Raw genomic sequence first — 27402 nt, 5'->3', positions numbered from 1 at the left:
TGGGAGCCACTGTAGCTATGAGACAGAGCACTGGCTGAAGCATGACACATATGGCCAGATCTGGGCAAAAATATAAAAATCGCTTATACAGTATTTAGACTTGAGCAGCTTGGTTTCACAGTCCCACACACTCTGTTTGCAGCTGTTATTTTGGCCCAGGTCTGCTAAAGCACTACCCAAAAATTCACCTGCCGGCTCATCCAGACTAGTGACATTGTCATAGAATGAAGCCCTTTGAATGGTCTGAATCTCTACAACACAGAAAAAGACAAGGAGGGGAGGATGATGTTAAAATAGTTGGTGAAATCAAACACATACGTCCGCCTGGACAAGGTTGCTCTTAGTCAACTTCAGTGACGGAGACATGAAAGTGCTTGTTAATAAGCGGGTACACACAGTTATTTACAGGATGCGTACACTGATGATTGCCTATTGTGGTCAGCAATACTGACTGGCAAAACAGGTGGTATCTTACCATCTTTCCACAGCTCAGCAACAAATTTATCAGTTGACTGGTGCAGAAGTGTGGCCACGTTGTCATTGAGGGGATCCATATTCTTCATCAACCACTCGTCTGCCTTATAGTCCACCTGTAGAATGGTGTGTGATACACAAAAATGTTTGGTTTGGGGAACTTGTGAGCTTAGTGAACTGTTTTGTATAACAAAAATGTTCAAAATATGCTTGGTAACTAAAATAATGGAGAATATTCTCCAAAGGTGAAAGGTGAAAATTCCCATACGGTAGACTTCATTTTCCATAAATAGCTCAGAGACTGATAACTTTCTATAATTTCACATAGGTCATTGTAATTCAACCGATTAAGAATTAGTTGACACTAAAACTAACAAAACAAATCGTCCCTGTAGACGAGTAGCTTTCACTATCAATAACTTTAAGACAAGTTTTGCTGGATGCCTCTGGCACAAACAGACTTTTAAATGACCTTGACAATTTTTTTTTTGCAGGTTATTTAGTTGTGAGGAAGAAAATTTATAACATGATATGTGAACATTTCAAAAAGAGAAAGACCCACAGCAATGCTTAATTTGGCATTTTAAAAGCAATTAAACTAGCAATTATACAATGACATAACAAATTAAGGAAATTAAGATTTACTGCCCTAGGAGCTTTTTTTTGCATTCATACTGAGTGGGCCAAAGAGGGATATTATAATTAGGCCAGTTTATTTAATTACTGTTAAATCTAGTTATTTAACAACTCAAGAGGTTTCCTTTCCAAATTATTGTTTTCCAGTGTATTGAAAGGTTTATTTGGAAAACTCTAAAAAAACAAGATTATCATTGAATCATTTGCCAAGTCAGCGGTCTTTGGAAAACAGCTAAATAAAAAGGTTAGCACTGCTAACTGAACTCACTTCGAACTAAAGCTATAAAATAATTAGAAATACTGCAAGCCACTCTTAGGTAATGAAATTAGGAAGCCTTGGTATAATAGCTTTGTTATTTCAGAGAGCACATGGGTAGCTAACCAGTAATGTTTACAATGTCAAAAATTTAGATATGAATGACTTGGACATGTCTACCTGCCTTGGATAATTGCTAAATGTATCAGCTACACTAGTGATTTAAATTGCATCTTCAAGGTCCTTGTTTGGTAAATATCTAAGTTGACAGTTCTTGCAGTGTAACAGATTTGATCCCAAAACAGACATTCCTGGAGATCAAATCACTGAAGCAGTGAAAGATTGTGGCGTAAAAGAACAAAGTTCGGATAGTGAAAAGCAGATGTCCGACTCAGCAGGTCTGTCTGCTTGACAAATGCTATGTTCTGTTGCATAACACCACTGACAACGTCCAAATTCACTTAAGTGTTTCCCTTGCATCACTGTTTTATCTGAACCATTGATCGGTAGGAACTTCTCACTCACTGATTTGTCGAGAAAATAATAAACAAAGTAGTTGGACCACCACAGACATAATGCAAGTCTTCGAGAAACAAAATCATTACCTCTCTGCATGGCATGGAGATATATTCTTAGATTTCAGGGAGTACAGTAACAGTAAACATATGAAGCATCAGCTGTATATATCGTGATACTTAAGTGATATGAATACCATTTTTTCCTACACTTGAATGCCTTTTTATTGAAAAAAATGTATGCAAGGACTTTATTTTACTGTTAAAACCTTGAGTGTATGAATTCACTAAAGCAAGTACCAAAGCCTGCAGAGTGAGATTTTTAAAAAGAATGAAATCCGTCATACCCTGCCTGCATAGTGGATGATGCAAAAGTCTGCTTTGTCTTTAAGCTGACGGGGTTTCTGAAACTTGGTGTGTGTGCCTTGTTCCTGGATCAGCTTGTCTACAAAAGTCTTGTCAGTGGCCTTTGGGAACCAGCACTCCTCATCCAACAAAGCTAATACTCCTGGAGGGTTAGCCTGAGGAAATAATAAAAGTACAGAACAACACACTTTACAAAGAGTAGAACGCATACATGTGGTATGATGTTGTTAAGCCACTCAGTCCGAAAACAACTTATTTTTCTTGGAACAGCTTTAATCCGGAGCCCAACAGCACACCTTTAAGAGAAATCTGTCTCTTTACAAAGACAGCATTCTCAATCAGACACCACAGTAAACAATATCTACGAGCAACTTAGCATTGCATGAATATTGTTAATCTAGTTCATAAATAGTTAGTCAGCATAATTTAACTATTCATGAAAGGGTGACTTTGATTCATTCAATTATTTACGCCAAATAATTATTCAAACTGACCGGTCTCTCAATGAGGTCGATGCAGGGCTGCAGATCGAGGCCAAAATCAATGAAGCTCCACTCGATGCCCTCCCTCTGGTACTCCTCCTGCTCCAGGATGAACATGGTGTGGTTGAAGAGCTGCTGCAGCTTCTCATTGGTGTAGTTGATACACAGCTGCTCGAAGGAGTTCAACTGCGGGACGAGGACAGGAACCATGCCAAAAACAACAACCACAAACGCAATCAGAGAAGTGAACTGTGCACAACGAGAAATATTTCTTCCACCTATTGTTGGACACATTTGATGTAAATTGGCTATGATGAATATTTTTGACGATGACAATATATTAGATCACTATGTGTAAGGTCAGAGAGATCGCATATAGCAGGCCTGGCCAACCTGTGGCTCCCAAGCCACATGCAGCTCTTACGTTCATGTCGATTTTTGTGTTTGCGTGTTTTTGTTTATTTACTTTTTAGCTGTGTGGGGAGGATGCTGGAGCGGCACGTGATTGCACAAGTGAAAAACACACAAACACAAAATTTTGACATGAACTCAAGAGCCGCATGCGGCTCGGGAGGCACAGGTTGGCCAGGCCTGACATATAGTGTTGCTACTAAAACGAGACAATGAAAGTGCTGGATGTGGGTGTTTGCGATATTTTTCACTACCCCTTTTTTGTTGGTAAAAATGTAGATTTAGAAATGAAAACAATGAAAGTCTTACCTGGAAAATCTCAAACCCTGCAATGTCCAGTATGCCGATGAAGGAGGCCCCCTGCCGCTTGGTCCTATCCAGAGCTTTATTAATGCGATGGACCAGCCAACGAAATAGACGTTCATATGTCGCTTTAGCAAGGGCTTCTACTGCAAAGTCCGCCTGGAGGCAGAATGAGGAAGAAGGAAAGAGGAGTGGGAAAGACAAGGGTAAGACAGTATACAGAGAAATGTCATCGTAAGATCATAGTAAAAATGTGTGGCAGGTAAGCAGGGAGGTGCTAAATTTAAATGGGAACAAAATCTCTTTCGTTTTGGCCTGTGAGTTCACTGTTGGGAGCTGTCTGAGTCAGACATATATTATCATCTTGAAAAGATGCATTCATTACGATTAAGAAAGAGAAGTCCAGGTGAGCTGTACTGTAAATGACAGAATTGTAATTTACAGAATTACTAGAATATGAAGAGAGGTTAAGGAACTTAAGAAAGGGGATATATGTTCAAAATACAGGCCATGACATGTTCATACAGTATTTAATAGATCCATTTTTGGATCAATAAGAATAACTGTATTCTTGTTTTTTGGTGTCAAATGAAAGAGATGTATAACTGACCTGCTCTTTAGTTTGCGCTTTCTGAACATAGTCTCTTCCTACTTTAATCCTTGGCGACAAAATGGCTCTTGTGAACTCCATTACATTCATACCCAGCAGGTGACATAGCTTCTGAGCGGCTAAGAAACAGAAGTGGAAGAAAAGAAAATTAAATGAAATAGGACATCCAATTTCCCCTGCAAGTTCTGTTGCCAAATCAAGATATGGACTATAATCCGGAAAAAAAAACTTGAGAGAGGTAATAGGGTTCAAGATATTTAGCTAAGGCCCATATAAAGGTCTTTGCCACACCTTTTTTAACAAGGAAGATTTGAAATAGACTCACTGTTTAAATGTTATGCAGACCACAAGAAGAGAACTCAAACATAAAAAAATGTTGATGCTGTTCATCTATCAGATTAGTGTTGAAGTTCACAAATCATTCAAGAATGATTTCATGTGGAATATAATATTTTCAATATCTGTTGGAAAAGTACGCTAAGCAAGAATTTCTCTATAAGCTTGACAACTAAAGACACTACCGGATCACTGCTTGGACTCATTCTGTGGTTGTCTTTCAAAAGCAAAATATGTAGTCACACGTGGGTTAACTGGAAGGATGTGCCCTATTTCCCTCACAAGTAAATCTTCATAATGATGTGACTTAACACTAGGCTGACAAGGCTCTAGAATAGAAAGGTCAGAAATCACAAGATCCTGTGTTCTCGTAATGAGTATCATAGTGTGTATGTATGTTTCTGTGTGTGGATGTGGGGGTGGGGGGGTTATTTGTAAGTTTGTGTGTGTGTGTTTGGGGGTGTATTTGAAGAATATATGGTAAGCGATAAAGGAGGAAGAGAGAAACTTGACCTGAGTGTTTCCACTACCTGGGCTATGAGGCAGATGTTTGGTTGTAGAATGTGTGTGTGTGCTTGTGTGTGTGTGTGTACACTGGTAACACGTTGTTAGACAGTGAAACGTATTACATCCGAAAATCAAATCAACCATTCAATTTGAATGATGTAAGTTGGAAAAACAATCATAGTGGTCCTCCTATCAATGAAGAACAACGTAAAGTTTTCTAAAGTAACATTTAATGACTTTGTGGGGGCACTTACCTGTATTATCAGGCATTGAGGCCTGATCTGTGTTCCTCTCCTTTTTAAAGACAATGTTGCCAAACTGAAGGACCGAAGACACCACTTTCAACATGGCTACAAAATAAGAATCCAGAGAAAACTACTTTAAAATTGTACATGACATTTACCTCACATAAATGTGTCAGGGCATTGAAACTGACAAACAAGGCATTTTCTTAGACAAGGCAGTATTTTGAAGAGGATCCTTATTGCATGTTACATTCTCTGGAGAGTCATTTTCATATTTCAGAGAGATATTTGGTATGGTTAAAAAAATGAGAGTGAAAGAGAAACAAATGTTGTGCGCGTGTCATCAGTTTCAGTTTCTAGATATGCATGAATATTTAGAATACTTCAGCATCACACCATTTCCAAAAGTGGCAAGATACAAGATATCAGTACACTAAATTTTCATCATTCTTAATCATATTGATGTACATGTAACTACACAAACTTACAGTAATCTAATTTATCATCTCATTTACTGAAAATTTTCACACCCACATATATACTTAATTGATTTGTCATCTATATAGATACAGTTGTGTCCTTGTGCCTTAATGATTCCACCAGTGCATACAAGCAATGACATAATATACCCAGAATTTCCTCATGAGCGAAGCTCATGATGTGCATAGCCTCCATCGTCTCATGGAAGTTGTCTTTATCCTGCTGGCCTGGAATTGGAATGTTACCATTGGAGAGGAAACGGTAGTTGCTGAACCCCTCTAAAAGCAGGTCCGCTGGGAACAAAGAGGTAGTGGAACATTTAGGAGCTTTGAGACTTTAAACAAGACATGTTTGGACTTTTAAAAAGTGACAGTGACTGATCAGATCTTATATTCAAAATATTAATTGGCAGGAATGAACAGTAAGATACTTCACACATGTACACAGCCACTTCAGCTACAGTATAGTCTGTAGGTATGAAATACTGAAGAGAGTAAGAAGCACTGGATAATTTTTTTGCAATAGTGTTTCATATTTCACTACTCACATTTGAGGTGCTCCCCAGCACCAGCAAGCAGCTGGTAGAAAATATGGAAGGTGCGTTCATCTTTGGCTTGACGAATAGCTCTTGATTTCTCAAGTAGATCTGACATAATGGTTAAGGGGAAAAAACACATCCAAATTGCACCTGTAAGAAAAAGTCAGTCTAGCTCATTTTGTAGATAAGCCAGAGTTCATTTCTATAGCCCACCGTATCAAAGTAAGACAGGATTTTCCTATCAAATGACATTCTGTGAAATAGACCCTACTGTTCAACTACAGCTATGATAACGGACATGTTTTTCTACTCAAGTGCTATAAAAAGGATACAAGTTTCAATGTTGGCTCCGACAATGTATCCAGTAACATCAAAGTTGATCCGGATGAATTTGCCCTGCAGGTGAAGCAAAACAGAGCGTTCAGGAAGTGCACAAGACAGGATATACACAAAGCAATTCTTAAAAATATAACTGATAAAGCGCACACTGAGGAGTGACAACTAAAAAAATAAAACAAGGTACAAAGAAACAATTGCAGGAGCAAGTGGCTATAACATATAGTCAAAATATGCATCATCCACTATATGACCACTAATAAAGACTCATCCACAATATTAGGTCTTTACAAAGTGGCCTAATTCATGGTGTTACACAGAGCTCTGGATTAAGACAAAAAAAAAAAACAACAAAGAAAAAAACTCAACAAAATCAAACAATTGGTTAGCTTTAGTATCTCAATGCATTTCGTAAATACCAAATCTTATTAACATAGAAAAAACTTACAGTATACAATTTACCACAGCAGACAACAATGGATGGAATCAATGAATTAAACTGCTACAGGTCAAGAATTCTGTTTTCCGGAATTCTGAATTTCACGATAGTAATGACAGCTTAGGGGGATCGTGGTGGAGAATGTCCTGGAAAAAAAAACTCCTAAACTTCATCCTTTCTCTGCATTTAGAGTGTGCAACTCTTGCCTCGCACTGATAGCCTGTCCCATGCCACTTAGTCACACCCTTTCATCTGTTAATCGTGAAAAATTTGAGACTGGAATCTTGAAAGTTTTGAAAATCTGTGATTTTTTTAAGCTTCAAAGTGACCAGGTTATGCATTAAAATCATAACTAATAAGTAGCCATTGCTTGTCATGAACTTAATAGATACAGTAGGATGACCAAATTGTTTTCAATTAGTTCAAGCGCTATTTGAATTCAAAATATTAAGACACTCATATTTTCTATTCAAGCTTCACAATTAGGATCCAGAGAAGCGATACTGTGACAAAACTCTGAAATCTATATACGAGGCATTTGAACACTAGGAAATTAAACTGCCTTTGCAAGTATCCTTCATCTGTACTTACAAAACGTGATGAGTTGTCATTTTTCACTGTCTTAGCATTCCCAAAAGATTCAAGGATGGGGTTGGCTTGTAAAAGCTGGCGTTCCAGTTCACCCTGAAAAGAATGTCATGTTAAAACAATCATTTGTCTCTACGTTTACGCCAGGCCTTGAGAAAATGGTTGTGATCAATTGATTTTCATTGGAAACTGAAACAAAGAGGGAAAACAAATAAACAAACATGCAGACAAAGAAAGCAGATACACGAATACTATGTGATTCATACAGTAAGACCACATAAACATTATACATATTTAGATACAGAAGAGCAGCTGGATAGTAGTAAGAAATTCTGGCAAATTTAGGAGAAAAAAAAGAGCATTTATGGACAAAAGTTAATTTTTCTTGCTTCCCAGTTTGGTAATTACATGACTAGCCATTTGACTAAAATAAGTTCCACAATGTCTACCATTATTTGAGTTGACATTATCATAGAAATTTGGCATAGTGTCTCCATTTATTTTATTTTATAAAACAAAATTTAGCTGCCACCTGACTGTGGTGGAGGGGTTTGCACGTCCCAGTGATCCTGGGAGATATGTTGTCGGGGGCTTTATGCCCCTGGAAGGCTCACCCAAGGCAAACAGGTCCCAGGTGAGAGACCAGACAAAGTGTGGCTCAGAAGCCCCCCATGAAGAAGACAATCATCGGACCCAGTTTTCCCTTGCCTGGACACGGGGCAACGGGCCTCCTCCCCGGAGCCAGGCCTGGGGACGGGGCTCGGTGGCAAGTGCCTGGTGGCTGGGCCTTCGCCCATGGTGAACTATGAAGAGTAGTAAAGCCCAAAGGAATGACATGGGTCCCTCTTCCCCTAGGTTCACCACCCACAGGAAGCGCCAAGGGGGTCGGGTGCAGTATGAGCCGACCAGTAGCCAGAGTGGGGGACTTTGGCAGTCCGATCCTCGACTGCAGAAGCTGGCTCTTGGAACACGGTATGTTCCCCCTCTGGCGTGGAACGAGCCCGAGGTGGTGTGCGAGGCTGAGAGATTCCAATGAGATAGTCGGACTCACCTTGGCGCACACCGGGGGGTCTGGAACCAGGCCACTCGAGAGGGGCTGGACTCTTTTTTTACTCTGCAGTTGCCCCCAGTGAGATGCGCCTGGCAGGTGTGGGCAACAACAGTTCAGTTTCCCCACCCTTCTTGGGGTCCCTAGAGAGCGCACCTACTGGGAAGGGACTCCCTCGTTCTACTCCCTCATGGGGGAGGATGCCGAGCAGACCTTGCACACCCAAACGTAACATGAGGGTCTGCTGGGAATGTCTAGCAGAGTCTCCTGTCAGAAGGACATGGTTGCAGAACTCCAACCACGTCCCAAGGGAGGCAGGGTACATTGAGTTCGAATGGGCACTGTTCCGTGATTCTATTGTCAAGGTGGCAGATCGGAGCTGCAGCCGTAAGGCCACTGGTGGACACCTATTTGAATGAGAGAGCTTCTAAGGAAAGCCCTATAGGGCCTTCCTGGCCTGTGGGGCTCTGGAGGCAGCTGACAGGTACTGGCACCTATGGTCAAAAGCTGTGGGTAGTGACAGAAAGAACAAGATTGTGGATAGAAGTGGCCAAAATGAGTTTCTCTGCAGGGTGGCCATACTCTCCCTTAGAGATAGGGTGAGAAGTTCGGTCATCCGGGAGGAGCTTGGAGTAGAGCCGCTGCTCCTCCGCATAGAGAGGAGTCAGGTGAGGAGGCTCGGGCATCTGGTCAAGATGCCTCCCGGAAGCTTCCCAGGGGAGGTATTCCAGGCATGTCCGTATGGGAGCAGACCAAAGGGAAGACCGGGGAGAGGCTGAAGGGACTAGGCTGGCCTGGGAACCCCTCGGGGTCCCCCAAGAGGAGCTGGACCATGTGGCGGGGGAGAGGAAGGTCTGGGACTCCCTGTTCCTACTGCTGCCCCCGTGACCTGACTCCAGATAAGCAGGGAAAGATGGATGGGTGGATGGATGGATTTATTTTATTTGTTGTAGAAATTACCCAAATTTAGTAGAACAGTATTTAGTATTAGTTAATTTCATAACAAAAGAAACCATTCGGAGAGAAAAAAAAACATATAAAACCAGTTTAGCATATACCACTGATGGTGTTCAGTATGTACAAACTGCAGCTAATCCTTCCTTTTATTCATTATTTAGGAATCACCGGTAAGCTAACAATAAATCACAGGTAATGTCTGAAAACTTTAACCTTCTGTGTAATTTAGGGGTTTGTGGATTTTGTCTTTACTAGGGTACTTTGATAAATCCATTTAGAAATGTATTTATCCAGATGTTCTCTGGTCCATTATATTTTGAGTTAAACCACACCGTGACATTTGTTACAACTTGAAAATCCACAACTCCTGAGAGGAAAATATTTCTTCTGCAGTTTGTCTTCTTGTTGGGTAAACAGAATATTTTCCCAAATTTGCAAAATAGCCGTACGCACTATGCATTCTCTAGGGGGCCATTTTCCAGAAAAAAATATTTCTGTGAGATGAGGAATCAAGCGTTGCAGTAGGGATGTGAGACGTGTTATGTGATCTTTGGCCGGCGAGCACAGTGGGCTGTTTTAATTGAGTTTTTGAACACCTGGAATAAAGCGGAGTTGAAACTGGGTATTTCTGGTTCCCTTCCAACTAACAGAGCAGTGGCACAGCAAAGTATTAAAACCAAAGCTCTTTGTTTCAACATCGACACAGCTCTGTGGTGGAGCTTGGTAGATAAAATTAATTGGAAAGCTCTCTTAATTTGTGAGATCTTTCTCCACGCAAACAAATAGAGAGAGGAGATTACAAAACTCAGTGGGGGTTCAATTTAGCAGCATTAGAGGTTGACCCATATCCCCATTTTAACAGGAACAAGTCAGACATCTGACAGCTGGCCTAACTGGGTACCCTGCTTGAGATGGCCAATTGTTCGTGGCTGTGCTCAAATCAAGATACAGTCTTTTGAGGCAATGGGAGTCATTGTCTCCCTGAAACTAATTAATTCATATTATTTACAGTTTGTCTTTCCTGTGTTTGCTTAGTTACAAGATTCTCTACTCCAATAGTGCAGGCTGTTGGAGGAGATCACAAGGTGCTCTAGAGATCACAAGGTCACACATGTATTACAAACCACTATTTCACGAGCAAGAAAGAGGAGCACACTTCTTGGAAGTGGCACTTTTTTAAAAATTTGGACAGGAACAAGAATGATGTGCAGAACTCATTTGTGTGGCTGAGCTTTACAGCTTCTTAGTTTGAGAAAGAGGCGAGAATTAATCTTACATTAAATCAGTGTAAATATGGTGTGGTGCCATTGTTCTTTAACAGCCAAGACTAAACAGAACTATACACAAATTACAGCAAATGAATATTTGAGAAGTCACTTATAATTTTAATACTACAATCACAATTTGAGTATAATTTTGAAATCAAGAACACTATAATTATTATAATTGACTGCACAAATAAACTGACACAAGGAAATATTGAAGTGGGGGTTGTTATTGCTTCTCAAAGACCAACCAACCATGATGTGTATATATTGTAAAATATATATGTGTGTTGGTCATAATTTCAGCTCATCATCATAGGTTTGGAAATTAAAAACAGGTAATCTTAGAGGTTACGGCAGAGCATAAAGCTGTTATCTTTAGCTGCTTAAGTACAGAACTATTAACAGAACTAATTGATGCCATCTGCCTGACGTCAAAACACTGGCAGATGGAAGTTTGTCATTATTACATAAACTGGTCTAAGATAGCACTAGCTGTGGGATTAGTACATTGTACTAGAAAATAGGACAACTCTGCAGAGAAACTGACCACTTAGCAACTGACCCTGTCAACGACAAAAGTCAAATGCAATCTCTTAACTTTATTCTATAGACACATTCTGAAAGCAAGTCTTTTTTTTTAAATGGGAAAAAAAAAATTAAAAAAGTAATTTGGAATCAAATTATGGAAATAGGAGAAAATTAAATTAAAAAAATCTCAAAGAAATAGTTTATCGGGAAAAACAAGCTGCGATATGGAAAAAAAACAAGCTATCAAGCAGAGAGAAACAGTTAACCTATGTGATAAACCATCAGCGCAGTATCTATATCAGTTAGCTTGAGCAGTACATTTTAAAAATCAGATAGAGTAATAAGAAGCGACTTTACAACTCAGGCAAATATAAAATGTTCTTGATCATTTCCATGCCAGCCCAATTGTGTAATGAATTCTAATTAAAGCAGAGTTGCATTTGCAGAATAGATGCAGAATCGTATAGCATAAAGAGGACAGAAAAGTACAGATCATGCTATGCAAGAGTTAAGGCACGACTACAGCAGGTGGCTTATGGTGGATGGAAAGCGGCTATGGCTTAGCTTTTGGCAATACCAAAATGTTAATAATTTAAAGATTAGATGCAACAGAGGAGGCAAAGCACTTCTTTTAGATTGTATGCAAGGCAAGATAGGTGAAAAACTACAGTCTACTCACATAAAACAGGGGTCCACTCTGTAGGACATGGGGAGATTCAATTGTTATCGTTGAATGTAAATAACAACTTGCTTTAGTGTCATGGACTTGAGAAAATTTGCACTTCAATTACACTGTGGCAGCAGAAGTGAAGCACAATCTACAGCAGTCCATGAATATAACTGAAAATTTCCCTGCTGTGTACCCCTGCTGGCACACAAGACCCCTTTTCTTGTTCATGTTTTGTAGTTAATGGATAAGAGTTCTTTTTAACATTTGCCAAAAGTAAATGGGTAGATTGCAAGAGCCTGCAGGGGTCATGAAGACTAGTACACTTATTTACTGCAAATGAAATTTCTCATCATCAATGTTTGTCTCAAATCAACATCTCTAACAAACAATATCCATCCTCTTAACAATAAAATAACAAAATTAACAATTCAACTTTTTGGATACGGTCAAACAGAAACATTTCATATTGCACAAGATGACCCCAAGACATGACAGTTTGTCACAACAAATACAAAAAACATGTGTGATTATTCTGACTGAGTGGGAAGCACAAAAATGGCAAACAGGTTTACAGTAGGGTAATCCCAAAATACTCCACAAGAAATACAATTAACAATATAGATTCATGCCATGTTAGAAATTACTTACAAATGCATTTTGTGCCTGGCAGAGACAGAAAGGATATATTCTAAATACACTGGTTTCTTGTTTTGCATTCCAGTAATCATCATGTTTCAATTACAGTCTGTTTCAGTGGATTTTGTTTAACCAATACCCACCTTGAAACAGGAAATATTTAGTAATTATCCAAAATAGAGAAAGTCTTTGCGTTTTACGGAGAAGTACAACATTAGTGTAACATGCATATGAATATAGTTTAAGAAAAAATGAGGACTTGCCTGTAGCTTCACTGGTTTAGGAGATTCTGCCTGTTTGTTACAAATAAAAAAATGTAAATGTTAGATTGTGTGGTTACAAATCTGCTTCCAGAACCCAAACATTGTCATGTAAGGAGCTTTGAACAAAACTGCAAAGCCCACAACAATCTTGCCAGGCTTGATCAATCATTCCAATGATCATCACAAGAACAGACACTAAATTTGTTCTAATCAATTTTTAAAAAGTGACTTCATCATCCCAAAGAAGTTTTGCGGTCATATGAGGACGTTGTAAGGCATGAGAGAGAGGAAATTGATTTCGCATAAAAGGACAAGGTCAAAATTTCAAAAAAGGTCAATTTGAGTTTTACAAAGTTTATGGCTTATGGTAGAAACCAGCAGCGTAAAAGGCAGAGATGGAGTAGGAGGGAATGCTGTTCACATTTAGGTAACACTCACTGGAATGGTGTGATCTTTTCTTCCTTTGTGGGAGGAGGCAACATGTGCCAGGTACTGGATGACTTTTTTTGTGTTTTCTGTCTTGCCAGCTCCAGACTCCCCTCTGTCAAAACAAAAGAAAATATTATCAATAACTTTAACTTTTCATGGGCATCGACAGCACTTTTAGTGGATATTTATCGTTCATGACAAATGCTCCAGAGGATTGCCTACAGACATTTTTTAACCAAACAATTTTCACTTAATAGTGGAACAAAATTCAAAAACATTAGTTCCTATCAATCATTTAGGCTGGAAACAGGAGTTTTGAAATATTACCCAGACTTTAAAATACTTGAACTATACCATAATGAACTCAATTGTCAGAATTTAAATTCTGTACTATAATTAACGATGCAAACATTTTAATCTTCAGTGTTGCAGCTGATGGTAATAGGACTCATTTTACAATACACTGCTGAGAGGCTTTATCTATAGTAAAAAAGAAAAGCAAAAAAAAGGGGTTTCCCCAAGATGATTTTGCTATATTTCCAAAGCATCTAGAGAGCAGTTTAGCTGTAAAAATAATGTGATGAGTCACATTTGACATTAGTGGCTGTGCTACCACAATTTTTAACGAGTAAAAGTGCAGCAGGTAGAAATACTGTATGTAATTTGAAGCTGTCGAATCACCCTGACAAACCAAAACCATTGAAATGTCTTAGACTGCACAGCTTGTGAATGCTTTTTTTGTTGCTCAATTCTGTCTGTCATTCTACTCTGGAGTTTTGCCTGCTTTTTGCTACTCTCCCAAATAGTTCTTCCAACACAAGACTGTTGGGGAGCCTTTTAGATTTAGAGTATAGCTTGGGTTTTCCGTAAGTGCAAATTTGTATACACCAAGTATGCACAAAATACTGTTTTTCTTTATGGGTCAGCGAATGTGATGTGACTTTTAAGTAAAGCCTATAAGAACAGAGTGTAAGAAGTGTCTGTCTTGTGAATGAGGGTAATCATGAAGGTATTACGTCAATATCTCTGCTGTTAGCCTCAAATCACTGGGTGTTAAGTTCCTCCACACCTCCCATTTCAAGAAACAAGCCAAAACATGACAAGTGTGGACTTATTTGTGTTATGGAAAACTCCTTTCCTGGCAAATATTTTTAATTGTCAGAATCAAAATGATTAATAATGATCATACTGCTTAATCTTAAGTATATTATACTCACTTTTGGTACAGACACCTGAACAAGAACAAACAACAGACAGTTCACAGTCACCGGAATGTGATCTGGCTAATTTGCTACGATGCCAAGTTAAATTTTAAGTTTGTTTTTCAGTTCTGGCCAATTCTGCTTTCATACATTTTGACATCCACTGGGTCCATCAACAGCAGGCCTATTGTGAAATTGTTATTTTGTGTTAGGTAGGTTTTCTAAGAAAAATTGCTGACAGCTACTGAAGATTGGGAGAGCCCAATTAATACAGGGCCTTGCCAGAGATATTCTTACAAATGAGGATGGGCTCGATTAACTAGATGATCAGTTTACGTAAACAATAAAACACTAAGATTCGCTGAAAAGAAATCTTTTTGTGGGACTTCTAAAGGGACTTGGTAGCTACAGTTTCTTGAGTATTTAATCAGATGGTTTATTGCCTCCCACATTCCTTTGGACTGACTGGCAATATATTTAGCTATTTGTATCTTATAGCACAGTTTCGTCTGTTGACAGCGACAATGGCCACCAGATATCTGAAGTGTCATGGACGTTCAGTAGGACATTTAGCCTTGGGATTAGAGGTTGACAGGACCAGATATTGAAAAGTGAAGTAATCATGGTTTAATGATGCTGACTGCCCATTAATTAGTAGTGGTACTAGTAGATCTGTATTTTTCTCTTTTAATGTTTTAATTGAAAGTTAACTATCAACTCTGGAAGGTTTATTTGCAAGTGTTCAAAGTCAGGAAAGACTTTACATGCTCAAAATTCAGTGCACATCCTGTAAGCTTTTGCATGGCCTTCTGTCCTCTGTAAATTTGGCTTGTCTCAAATGTAAAGAACTCAAAAACATTACCGCATGATTTATTATAATATACTGCTCAAAAAAATAAAGGGAACACTTGAACAACACAATGTAACTCCAAGTCAATCACACTTGTGTGAAATCATAGTGTCCACTCAGGAAGCAACACAGATTCATTTTGACTTGTTTTAAGGACAAAGTTGGATCAGCCTGGAGTTTGTTTGTACACTTTAATTTTGAGTGTGATTCCTAATCCAGACCTCCATGGGTTGATACAATTGATTTCCATGGATCATTTTTGTGTGATTTTGTTGTCAGCACATTCAACTGTGTAAAGAGCAAAGTATTTCACAAGAATATTTCATTCATTTACATCTAGGATGTGTTTTTTAAGTGTTCCCTTTATTTTTTTGAGCAGTGTATATTAATTGTATTTATAATTAATGAGCACAATTCATATACTAATACAGTCTTTGGACTGTCTGTAAAGTCATTTGGATTTGAAAACATCGCTGGTAAGCTGTAGCTACTTTTAAAAATACAGAATCCCTCCAAGACGGCTGCCAGTGTGCCAGTACTTAAGCAGTAAAGCGGGCATAAACCCAAAAGTGTGACTGCCATGTTCAGTTTGAGCTTTTTTTGGGAGTTGGGGGGGGGGTATGAGAACTGGGGGGGAATGAGAACTTAAGAACAAATCACACAATGACAGTTACATGGTTTGTGTCTTGATACCTCTAAGGGTTGTCTTATGGCTTCATTCCTGTCATCTGCAGTCACTTATCACTACAATGACACCAGACAGCAATGTAGCAGAAATGCGGGGCAAATCTCAGACCCACATTTCTTCCTTTTCTGTCAAGTAGTAACAGTGACACCAAGATTTAAAATAACCCACTGCCCCATTGCAGCTGATCAACTAGCACCACACATCAACACATGTAACTGCCAAAACATATTCTAGTCATATAAAATATAATTTAATGCATCCAAAGCAAGGGAAGTTCTTTCATAGAATTGGAATAAGGAGAAGACATATGCGTGAGACTGTTGAATGAAAAATGATCTTATGCCACAAGAAAACAGGCTTAAAATAAAAGCAGAGTTGAATTTATCGAAAGTAAGACTTCTTACTCACGTGCAAAGAATGGACTGGTCCTCTCGATCTGTAGCAAATAACAGGGAGAAAAGGAAGAGAAAAGGTTAACCTCAATTTCTGTCTTTTACCCAATCCCTATTGGGTTTTCAACCGATGTGATTGACAGCATCACAAAAATACTGGATCCAAAGTAGTGTCTTATCAGCAGTGAGCACAACTGAAGGTCAGCCTTGCTTGTTTATGGACTCACACAGCTTTTCACAAACAGCATTTTTTTGAAGTCGGAAAAAGAAAGTGAGTTTAATCTGTGTTTTTTCATCTGGTTGCACTTTCAGCCTACACAGAATTTAACAGCATGCATTTCCTTGAGTGCAGCATCAGAAAAAGCAAAAATATACAATCAAATTACACAGGGACATAAAGTCAAAGTACGATTAGCTTCTTATTTGGATGCCTATAGTTCTGTAGAATATATGTGGTACTTGGAGAAGTTCAAAGATATGTTAATTGCTAGAAAAGGCTAACTCAGATTCAATAAAGGTTCATAAACCTGAAATGTTACACATGTTGGTATCAAGTCAAATTTTACAGGACTGTCCTGCATACTGATGCCTGGGAATAATAACTGCTAAGCTGTTATAGAAATGTTTGCTTTTGATTTTATCGCCAACATTTAGTGGCTAGAGCAGCCACTGTGACAGCACCACATCAGCCGCTTGTCATCTTTGGGTTTGCTGGCTAGACCTCTAACCACATTTAAGGGATGTTCATGAAGCTCATCCAGCTGTCTTGATATGATCAGTAAGGGATATTTCATGACGATTAATTGAATAAAAGACTTCTATAAATGCAACCAAAACAAAGTGTCCAACTATATTTATAAAAAAAGCCTATATTGACCACTTGATCTATGTATTTTCCCTCTTACAAATGTTTAATGATTATCATAAGAGGGACAGCTTTCACTATGATTATGGGGTAATAAAATTACACTTGATGGGTCTCAATGAACCATGAAAGTAGGCCAGTATACTGCTTCGCATGAAGTATTAGTCTGAGATTCCAAGTAATCATTTGAAAGGCCCTCCAGGGAATAAGTGATGATGTCATGGGAAAAGAGAACTCTCTCATCAAAAACACCTCCCCTATACCCCAACCACCAGAGGGACCCTCCCGTCAAGTCACATGTCCTGCAGTGCTGCAAAAGGCCAAAGATTAGATAAAAAGTCATCTATCTGCACTTGTCTATTAAACCAAAAATTGGTCATGGGCATTGACTGGATAGTGCATTCTGTTAGTGAAAACTGGTGGAGTTTATATCTGCAAAAAGAAAAGAAAAAAGTTTGAAACAACAGCAGCATGTTTCCCTTTTATTCATTCCATTTCCTATGTCTGTGGAGGTCCTCAGTAATCCAATACATGGTGAATTAGCGAAATCACCTTCTTCAATTCTGAACCGAAGAAGCCTGATGAGGGTTGAAACGTCTTCAAGTGAAGAACTTCACAACAATTCAATTTCCTACCCGTGGGGATCAAACGAGGGTCTTGGGCAGCCCGAGCACTAACCATGGGGCCACCATGTATCAGTTTCAGCCAAATCACTTAACTGTGCTCTATGCTTTTTGTTTCTTGACCAGATCTGTCTATACCTGCAATCCAGGTCTCAAAATCTGTAGAGGTTGAGATAAAAACAAGACATGAATCCATGAATCCAAAGTCTAATGATCACTTGTGAAAGAAGCCAAATAGTCAAACTTGTTAAACAGCTTGCAATTATGTAAGTGAACAACCCCAATTGTAGGTGATTAATTCACATTCAATCAGCAAAGGAAATGGTAGGTACTCATTGACATTTTTGTAACAATTACTTCTCTTCCAAGCCCATTCAAAAAGAGTTTAGGCTGACGTGTCATCAGTACTACCAAAAAACTGCAAAATCAGTTAGATAACTGGTTATTTCCAAGCTGGTGCACAGTGGATTAGATTAAGATACTAATACTTTATTGATCCCTACTGGGGAAATTTGGGAGTTGCAGCAGCATAGGGCAGAGGACAGGTATCAGAAGACATTAAGGTTAATAAATAGACAATAGACAATAGACATTAAAAAGGATATAGACAACAACAACAATAAAAATAGATAAACTACTACTTGAGAACGGGAGCAAAGAGAAAATTGCAAGTAGTGGCCAGTAGTACAGAAGTGACTCCAGCCTGTCAGAGTTGTGTGCCATCCAGACTGCTGCTGTACGGTCTGATAGCAGTGGACACAAAGAAGGGTCAAAACTTTTAGACCTTAGACTTGGGTTCTGCGCCAGGGTAGGATGATCCGCTGGCTTAATGGGCTGCCCATCAGCCAAAGCTCATCATCCAGAGGGTGAGGATTGTCCATGATTGCTCCGAGTTTGTCCTTCACCCTCCTCTTTGCCACCATTTCCCAACAATCCAAGTTTCCTTTCCTCACCAGCTTGTTAAGCCTGTTGACCTCGCCAGTGTTGGCAACAAAGAGCACGCTGGCTACCATAGACTGGTAGAAGGTCTTGAGGAGCCAACAACAAACACAAAACAACTTCAGTCTCCAAAAGAAGAGCATCGTGCTAAGACCTTTCCAATAGAAGGCATCTGTTTTAAGTGTGTCCAGTCTAGTTTGTTTATGTGGATCCCATAGTACTTCTATGAGTCCACAATCTCCACCTCCTCATCCTGGATAGTGATTGGTACAGGTGTCCTCATATACGGGGGTTCTGGTTACGCTACACAATAAAACTCTCAATCAGTCCTCTATTCTCCTCCTCGTCGTAGTCAATCATGCATCCGATTATAGAACAGTCATCTGAGAACTTTTGGAGGTGGCAGGAACTAGAGTTGTGGCGGAAGTCGGAGAAAAGGAATAGGGACAGGATAGTACCTTGGGGCACTCCTGTGCTACTCGCTAAAGCCTCAGATACACAGCCATCCACCCTGACATACTGCAGCCATCCTGTGAGGTAGTCCAGAATATAGGCAGTGTTGTCAGAGTTGAAGATACATATCCAGTGGCAGTAACTCTCACAGTATGTGTGTGTGTGTGTGTGTGTGTGTGTGTGTGTGTGTGTGTGTGTGTGTGTAAAAGACAATGGCCACAAATGTGTAGAAATTATACCGAAGAGATCATATATGTTTTATACTTTTAGCACACATCATGCAAACTGACAGCATATGCAGCAACAAACTGAATAGCAAACATTGTGAAGTCTGGCTATTTTTGAATACAAGAAAAAGTGGGTCTATGAATGTTCTCATTCATCCACGTCATGGTTAATTATTCCCAAATCTTGTTTTGGCAACTGCACTTTTTTTTATAGGGAAAAGAGTAGAAAACACAATTGTGTTCAAATTGTTGCAAACTGCAGAGAGGATCTTAAATAGACACTAGCTTATCACTTGCAATTGATTCCTTTCCAGTATTCAAAACATACCGATAAAAGTAAAACTGATAAAAAGTTAAAGAGCTGACAACAGAGCGTAACGCCACAGTGTCGACAAAGGATCTAGTAGCCACATTTTAAAACAAAACATGCCCTTCTACTGTTATACCATTAGACTTCCACTGAATGATAACCAAGGGTCTAAGGTAAAGTATTATACCATTATTGATTAAGGCTACAAGGAATAAAAATAGAAGAGTTAGCTGTTTTGGGTTGAACAAAGTTATTAAACCACTGCACTTTGAGAGGCCATTCCTGGATTTTCAAAAAGCAGCTAAAAATATTAATAAAGAACTGTTTATTACGGCGAACCTTCACAGTGCTAATATTCGTCCACATTTGGGTATTTAATCCGAAATGGAAAAGGTTGCTTCACAGGGCTCTATGGCTAAAGGCGAAAAAGGTTGAAAACTCGACACTCAACATCCCGGGCTTGACGACACTGACAGAGATGAAAGTTTTGTGGTAAAAAGTGCTGACTCTGATGGAATCACATCTGACTGAGGACACAGCTGGATGGCTCATCAGGGACAACCAAGGTTTCCTGGCTCGAATCAGTAACTTTGTAGCGGGAAGAGGCTGGCCTCACAGGCACATAAACACCGAATAAAAGCATCCATCAGCCACAATCTGTAGATAATCCCAACCTCTTTGACATCTGCCATTATTCACATCTGTATCTGAGAAACACAAAACTCCTCAGAAAGCTGGTGTCTTTTATCAGAGAGATTGCAGACTCAGTGGAAAGATATGATCCCGTCATTGTGAGCATCTATGTCTCCATTCTCTGAGGCGACGGTGCAGCTGCGATGTTAACACGGCGTTAAGCTCTGATTAATTGCCCAGAGACACTCTGGGTCTGTACAGAAGAGAAATATCCAAACAACCACTTTTATTTCTGTAACATTACAAGCTGGTCATAAGGACTGTTTTGTGAGTTGGGCATGATTGGTAGAACTGCTTGGCAGATTCACATGACTGTCTGGGGGGGACTGAGGTTTTCCACTGAATATAATATGAAGATGACAAATTAAAGGAATGAAGACTAAATCAGTGTAAGGACATCATGAATGCAGATGGTCGCATGATGACCAAAAAGGCCAGGAAATGCTGTGATGGTTATGAAGATAATGTGAATCATATGCTATGGCCTTCAGTCACCTGATAAAACCTAATGATGGTTTCAAGGAATCCCCTGAGTAGAGTTGGTTAAACACGTGACTTTTCGTTTTTTCAGTTTCCACTGTATAATAATGTTGATTGACGCAGACAAAGGACATTTATTTTGAGTATTTGACAGAAACATGGGGAAAGAACATTTAAAATGTAAATGCTGGACTGACGTTAATAAAGGTAGCCTTGAAACAGATGTCTGCTTCAGTGGTGTAAAAGACATGTGACAGCAGCATATTTGACGATATCTTGTGCTTTGACATGCTCGGCGGTGCATGTGGCTTCTCTCCCGGTGATGAGGAAGGACAAGGAGAGAGGGAGATTGAAGAAAGAGCTGATCTGAGCTTAGGACAGGGATCTTATTGTGAGGCAGTAGCATGCTGGGCCAGTGACAGCTAACGCCTGTACATGAGAGAGGCAATAAAACCCAAATATCGAACCAGCATGCTAAAACTGCGTCCTTTTAGACTACACACATGTCAAGTTCGATAGAGAAGGAGCCCAGAATCACAAACCTAGTTTGCCTCAAAGGGCATTTCAATCAGTACAAATTAGGGCATTCTGCCTTTCTTGCAGGTTTAGGTTGTCAGTGAAAGGTCTTAAGAATGATCCCTCTCTGAACATGGACAGACATGCAGTAGATGCCACACAAACAGAATAAACAAATAAAATATTAAAACATGGTATAACATATTTCAAAAACAACCTGACATACATTTCAAATCTAGTCAATTTAGAAATATTAAGAAGTGCAACATGACCATGCATAGACTACCTTACATATTACATTTTCCACGTAAAATAAAGTAGTGGTTAAGCATCCCATGAAGCAATTACTAGATTTCTTTTTGCACACAGCTGGAATATGGGTTGGCAGGAATCTTACCAATACAAGCATGAAATCTTGTTGATTTTAAATAATTGTATGTGTGTTGCATTGTCCTCTCTGGTTTGGAAAAACATAATCATGAAAACCATTGAACGACTCAGCTATGCCGGTGTGCAAGACAGCTTTAAAACCCATTTAAGTTATCTTCTTGTGACATCTTCCAAACAAATGAAAATTATTTCTTGACACCCAAAGAAGAATGTACTACCTGGGACTTTCAGAGGTATTTCTTGTTTTTTAAGAAACAAAAAGGAATCATTCATTTGTTATGGGTAAGATGATAAAGCGCTCATGTGTGAGTTAAATTGGGGTTCATGCCAAGAAACTAATGGCAGTGGAGATTCACAGCCTTTTGTAACCAGTATGTAATATTTCTGACACAGAAAATGTGTGGTAAAACTGAAAAACTTTTACTGAAAAACAGTAAAACTGTAAAATCAGTCAGCAAAAGTGCTGCAAAAGTGACAAATGAGATTCTGGTCAACAGATGGATAGCTCCACTTTATTTGAAATACTCCTCAAATACAATTAACTATCGGGCTCTTTTCAACACGAAATTACAAGGCAATTAAAGGAAATGTTTTTTGGGTAGATGGGCAAGTAGTGGTTTTGTTATATTTTAGTTTTGTCTATTTTTCATGAGGTCTTTAAAGTTGGGTCGTGTTAAGCTGCAGAATATGAATTGTTTGAAATGCAGCTTTCATGGATTTAGTTACTAATGCATTGCAGTGGGACATTGATAAAAAAAAGGTTCTTCAAATTTATAAAATTCCAACTGTGCAATTGGGCGGAAAATCTGTTGGCTCAGATGGGATTTATATATTATCACACACCCAAAAAAAGACTACTCCTTATAGTGAAATGAGAGTGGTTTTACAGCCAAAACCACTCCATGTATCATTAAGAACAGATAAAATTTGCAAAAATATCTCAATAATTTAACCTTGTCTTGAATTATCCAGCTCAAAAGTGTGTTACTGTTAGTGTTTGCTTTAAGTGTCTGCTCTGCCATTGTGAAGGTCAAGCTATTTTTATGGCACTGTGCAGGTCAATAGATGAAAATGCAATACAACAGGCATTCTTTGAACAGTTTAACTACTAATATATTGATGTTACTGATGGCTCGTAAGATATTTTCCCTGAGGATACATTTTAATTCTAACAGAGAAAGAGCTCTGTCACCCTGATAAAACCCCAAGGAAGGACTAAAGAGGGGTGTCTTTCACCATTACATCAGATACAAAGATCCCCTGTTTAACAACCCAACCAAGGCATCCTTCCAGTGATGTTGATGCAAGTGCACTGTTGGAATCCATCACAACTGCTGACATGACATGTTCATTGACCTTCAAGGCATTTGTATTTATCAGAATGTCTTTATAAAACATCTCCACATAGAGTAAAATGGGTGTGTTGTCCTGTATTGAGGTTATATCAGCACAGCACTGAGGGTGATTGTGTATCTGGAGCACTAATCAATGGCAGATGTCAAGTAAGCTCCAGCAGTTAGCTTACACACCCTGTGTTTGTTAGGTAACACCTCATTTAACTACCCATCTGAGTACCGACTAGCTTCACAGCAATGCAGTTAATTAACATATCCCTGCAGGTTTTAAGATGTTGCTCAGCCATGAATGTGATTTTTGACATTTTTGTTCATTGCCATGTATCATAAATTAGAAATACCATATTCAAAATCGAACATCTGTGGCTAAATTTCTCAGCATGTTTCAGTCTAACGATGTGTTTAAATGCTTGCTAGTGCATAAGTAAAGTGCTGACATATAGTATTTTCATCATATCAACTATTTGCTCATCATTTCTGTTATTTTCTGTAATTACAAATATGGTTTGGATTTCAGGGTTGAATAATTGTGTCATCCGACTTTACATGAGTGTCCAAAATCACGGAATGGACAATCCCTCCCATCTTCAATTAGGTGAAATGTTTTGGTTAATCTAAGACAAACAAAAATTGGTGCAATACTTAGTATAAATCAGTATGGCCTCTAAGTAGGGATGACTTGGATATTCATGAAGTGTTCCTCATTTGTGTAATTTCCCTTTTGTGGGACTAATGAAAAACTGAATGTGAATATATTCAAGTTAGTTCAAAAAAATTAATTGTAAAAATTGAATGTTAATTCCACCACTGTATCTGATGCTAGAACGGCTGACAAGCTAGTTAGAAAACTTAGCAAGTAGACATCTATTCTCTGCTTTTTAACTTCTGAAGTGTCATATGAACTCAACTCTGAGATGACAGCAAGTTTCAGATAGAATGCAATTAAATGACTATCAAGACAAACAAATGAAGCAAATTTCATGGTGTGGCTCATTCCAGACAGTGAGACAATATCTGGGGCATCGCTCAGGTTTTCATCTTCATCAAAAACTTTGAAGGAAACAGGGTAGAGCATGTTAAATGTTGTGGATCTTCACAGATATTAATCATGTTGCTGAAATGCTCTGGGCTACAGCAAAACAGCAGCTGGCCTCCACTAATCTCCAACCTATAAACCTCTTTTTCTGACCACAGCATGGTTGATTCTCGTATAGACACAAATAATGGTATGGAATGAAAGTGCTATGAAAAAATTGCAGGTTGAGACTTGAGTCCAATTATCTTCAAGTTTTGATCCTAAACGGAGACCATCTTTCTTGCAGCCCTTTCTTATAATCTCAGAATTTCGTCTCTGAAAAAAGGTTTCTCAAAGTTTGTGAAATATGAATTAACATTTCATTACAGTTTTGAAAAGTTTCATTCAAATTAGGGCTGAAATGGTTCCTCGAATAACTGGCTTATTCAATTACAAAATTTACTTCACGAATAATCATTAAATCAAACAATTTTACATGAGGGTGGAGCACTTAAGTGGGAATCAACTTACACTGCTGACATAACTGAAGCATGAAAGAATGACTGACAGAGACAAAAGCAAAGAGGAGCAAAGGGAAGATATACCACAATAGAAACAATAAAAAGTGTAATAAAGTATGGCGCCTTTGGTAGCCAAACTGAGAAAAACAAACAGTATTGTGTGTGCAGTTATATTGTATTGTTGTTCATTCCCCCTGATTATGTAGCTGGCGGACCAGCTACTAAACCCTATTAAAACAATTTGGTCAACATTCAAAAGCACAACGCAAAAGCCTGGTGATGGGAAAGGGATGACAAGAAAAAGTATTATTACGAGAGGTATCTTCAATTCCTTGTAGGCATCGCCGACACCTCCTTTAGTGGACACATGAAGCCTGAAAAGACAGACAGGACTGTCCAGTGTGTCTCCTCCCCCACTAGTTAGCCCTCTCAATAGCACAAAGCATCAATTGTCAAGTACAATTGGGTCACCCCCTCTGTTCTCCCTGGTCCAATCAAAATAAGTCAGTGATCTTAGTGTCCTCGTGTCCTGAAGTTTGTTAACCAACCTGGGAGGATCTCTTTCACTGTGAATCTTCCTTTTTTTTTCTCTAAAACCAAAATCTATCAAAACTGAAAAAAGCTTCAGCTACCTACTTATATTCAGAAATTTGCTGAGTAATAACGTCCATCACATGAGACGATTCAAGTTCGGACTGTGGTCGTTTTATTTAAAATGTGAAAATGTCTTTATTGTGTGCAGAGACACAAATGCATTGACACTGACCATTGATGTGGGTGAAGGCTTGATACAAATAAAATGTTTCAGACAGACATTCTGTCTAAAACAAATGCATATAAAAAATGCATTTAAAAAATACTTGTCTTGAAAAGAATTTTTATTTTTTTAAGTATGCCATTAATCATGCAGCTTTGTTTGAAAATAAATTAGATTTAACATTTTTATAGCAGCATGCTAGCAATCCGCAGTCACAAGGGTATAGCACGACAGTCTTATAGTGAACAATTTGATTATGTAGCATCCCTAAGTCACATCAGATCGATCAAATTAAATCTACAGTGCAGGGAAACTTGACTGAAAGGGGTAGGAATCAGCTTACCCAATATCAACCTTAAGTTGACCTTAGCGATCCTTAATAAATGTATTAATTACAGCTATACAGCTAATCCTAGAATCAGGGTCACTGTCATTTGGTAAGACTGGGTAAAGCAGGGACCAGTCGCCAGTCGATCACAGGGTCTCATCTCGAGAAATACAACCATGCACTCTCTCATTCACATGTCAAGCCAAATGAGGGTCTCCAATTAACCTACAGCATGTAATTGCACTGTCGGGGAAAACCAGAGAACCCGGAGCAAAGTGACAGACACAGGGCGAATATGAAAACTCCACATAAAAAGGCCCTGTTGGAATCGAACCAAGGCCCTTCTTGGTGTGAAGCGAACGCCTGCACTACCGTGCCGCCTCCTTCACAAGCCATATGATAAAAATTGCCTTGAAACATCAATAAATTAGTGTGGGTTTAGGGAACACAGTCAAAGGCCATTAGAACATCTATTTTGCCACAATTTTGAGGAATAGACTTTTCTAGGTAAATCTTCAGAACACCAGAAGAAGTGAAATTGAGAAATATGGCGCTGAATGAAGTAAACTTCCTTACTCAGGTATTTGGAAAAAAAATCTTCAAAAACAGGAAACACATCATTTCATTCTTGTTCAATTTTTTACGATATACAAGGTTTCTGCAGGTATCAGCTACTCTAATTTAATGCTTTTCAGTGTCCTTTTCAATCCCACTTTAAATATATATCAATATACCTTATTATATTTAATTAATCCCTTGCGGAAAGTTTATTCTCTGCATTTAACCCATCATGGATGAACCATGAGCAGTTGGCATGCCAGCGAGCAGCACCCCTATAACAATATCATTTACATCTGGAATAGATTTCGCACAGTAGCAGATTTGAACAGATTTTGAGTGACAATGCAACTAAAGAAGCACATGGAAAAAACTTTGTGTTTGATTATTAGTCCATATTTCTTAGTTCCTTTTTCCTACAACTGTCAACGTTTTTCAGTTCAAGGCATTTGTCCTTGTATCTCCTCCTTAGATCATTTGATCCATGAGTGCACTGCCTGCATTGTTCAGCTTTCTCAGCCAGTTCATCTAGTCCTTCTGAAGGCTGGCGCACACCTCTGTCAACACAGCCTTTTTTTTTTTCTCAGTGCTTCAAGCACATTTTCCAGTGCTGTTTTTTTCAGTCCGTGCATTGCACCCTCTCGCTTCCCTCTCTCTTAATTGAGTTACACCCTTTATATTGTCCTGGCTGGCGCTACAGATGCCAGTACTTCTTTTGTGCGGGACACTATGAGAACATCTCCGCAAGCTCTGACCTGGTCACAGACTTGTCTCAGGGCCTCAACAATTTGTTCAGTTGTGTTGCAGATCTTCACTTCCCTTAGGAACGTGACTCTGGAAGTCAGTTCTTTTCTATAGTATGGGGAAAATCAAAATGTTATACTATAGCTTGATTTGTCCTTTCCACGTGTAAAAGATT

General features: G+C 38.9%; 1 protein-coding gene across 1 annotated transcript in view; it reads right to left on the bottom strand.

Moving 5' to 3' along the window:
• LOC147228136 (myosin-10) overlaps positions 1-27402 on the bottom strand; it is a 69274-nt gene that overhangs the window by 26558 nt on the left and 15314 nt on the right. The window contains exons 4-17 of the mRNA XM_086156370.1: positions 16470-16497; positions 13331-13433; positions 12893-12922; positions 12003-12020; positions 7526-7618; positions 6492-6555; positions 6169-6267; positions 5771-5914; positions 5151-5246; positions 4054-4172; positions 3450-3602; positions 2742-2915; positions 2229-2402; positions 476-590 (exon numbers count right to left, since the gene is read on the bottom strand). Of these exons, the coding sequence (XP_086012496.1) occupies positions 476-590; positions 2229-2402; positions 2742-2915; positions 3450-3602; positions 4054-4172; positions 5151-5246; positions 5771-5914; positions 6169-6267; positions 6492-6555; positions 7526-7618; positions 12003-12020; positions 12893-12922; positions 13331-13433; positions 16470-16497 (1410 nt within the window). The remainder of the gene's footprint in view (positions 1-475; positions 591-2228; positions 2403-2741; positions 2916-3449; positions 3603-4053; positions 4173-5150; positions 5247-5770; positions 5915-6168; positions 6268-6491; positions 6556-7525; positions 7619-12002; positions 12021-12892; positions 12923-13330; positions 13434-16469; positions 16498-27402) is intronic.

Source organism: Fistularia commersonii, chromosome 12, assembly GCF_037954325.1.
Source record: "Fistularia commersonii isolate RoL2024-O1a breed Wild chromosome 12, RoL_Fcom_v1.0, whole genome shotgun sequence".
Taxonomy (NCBI): domain Eukaryota; kingdom Metazoa; phylum Chordata; class Actinopteri; order Syngnathiformes; family Fistulariidae; genus Fistularia; species Fistularia commersonii.
Note: the sequence above shows the minus strand (reverse complement) of the source record. Positions and strands in the feature narration are given on the sequence as shown.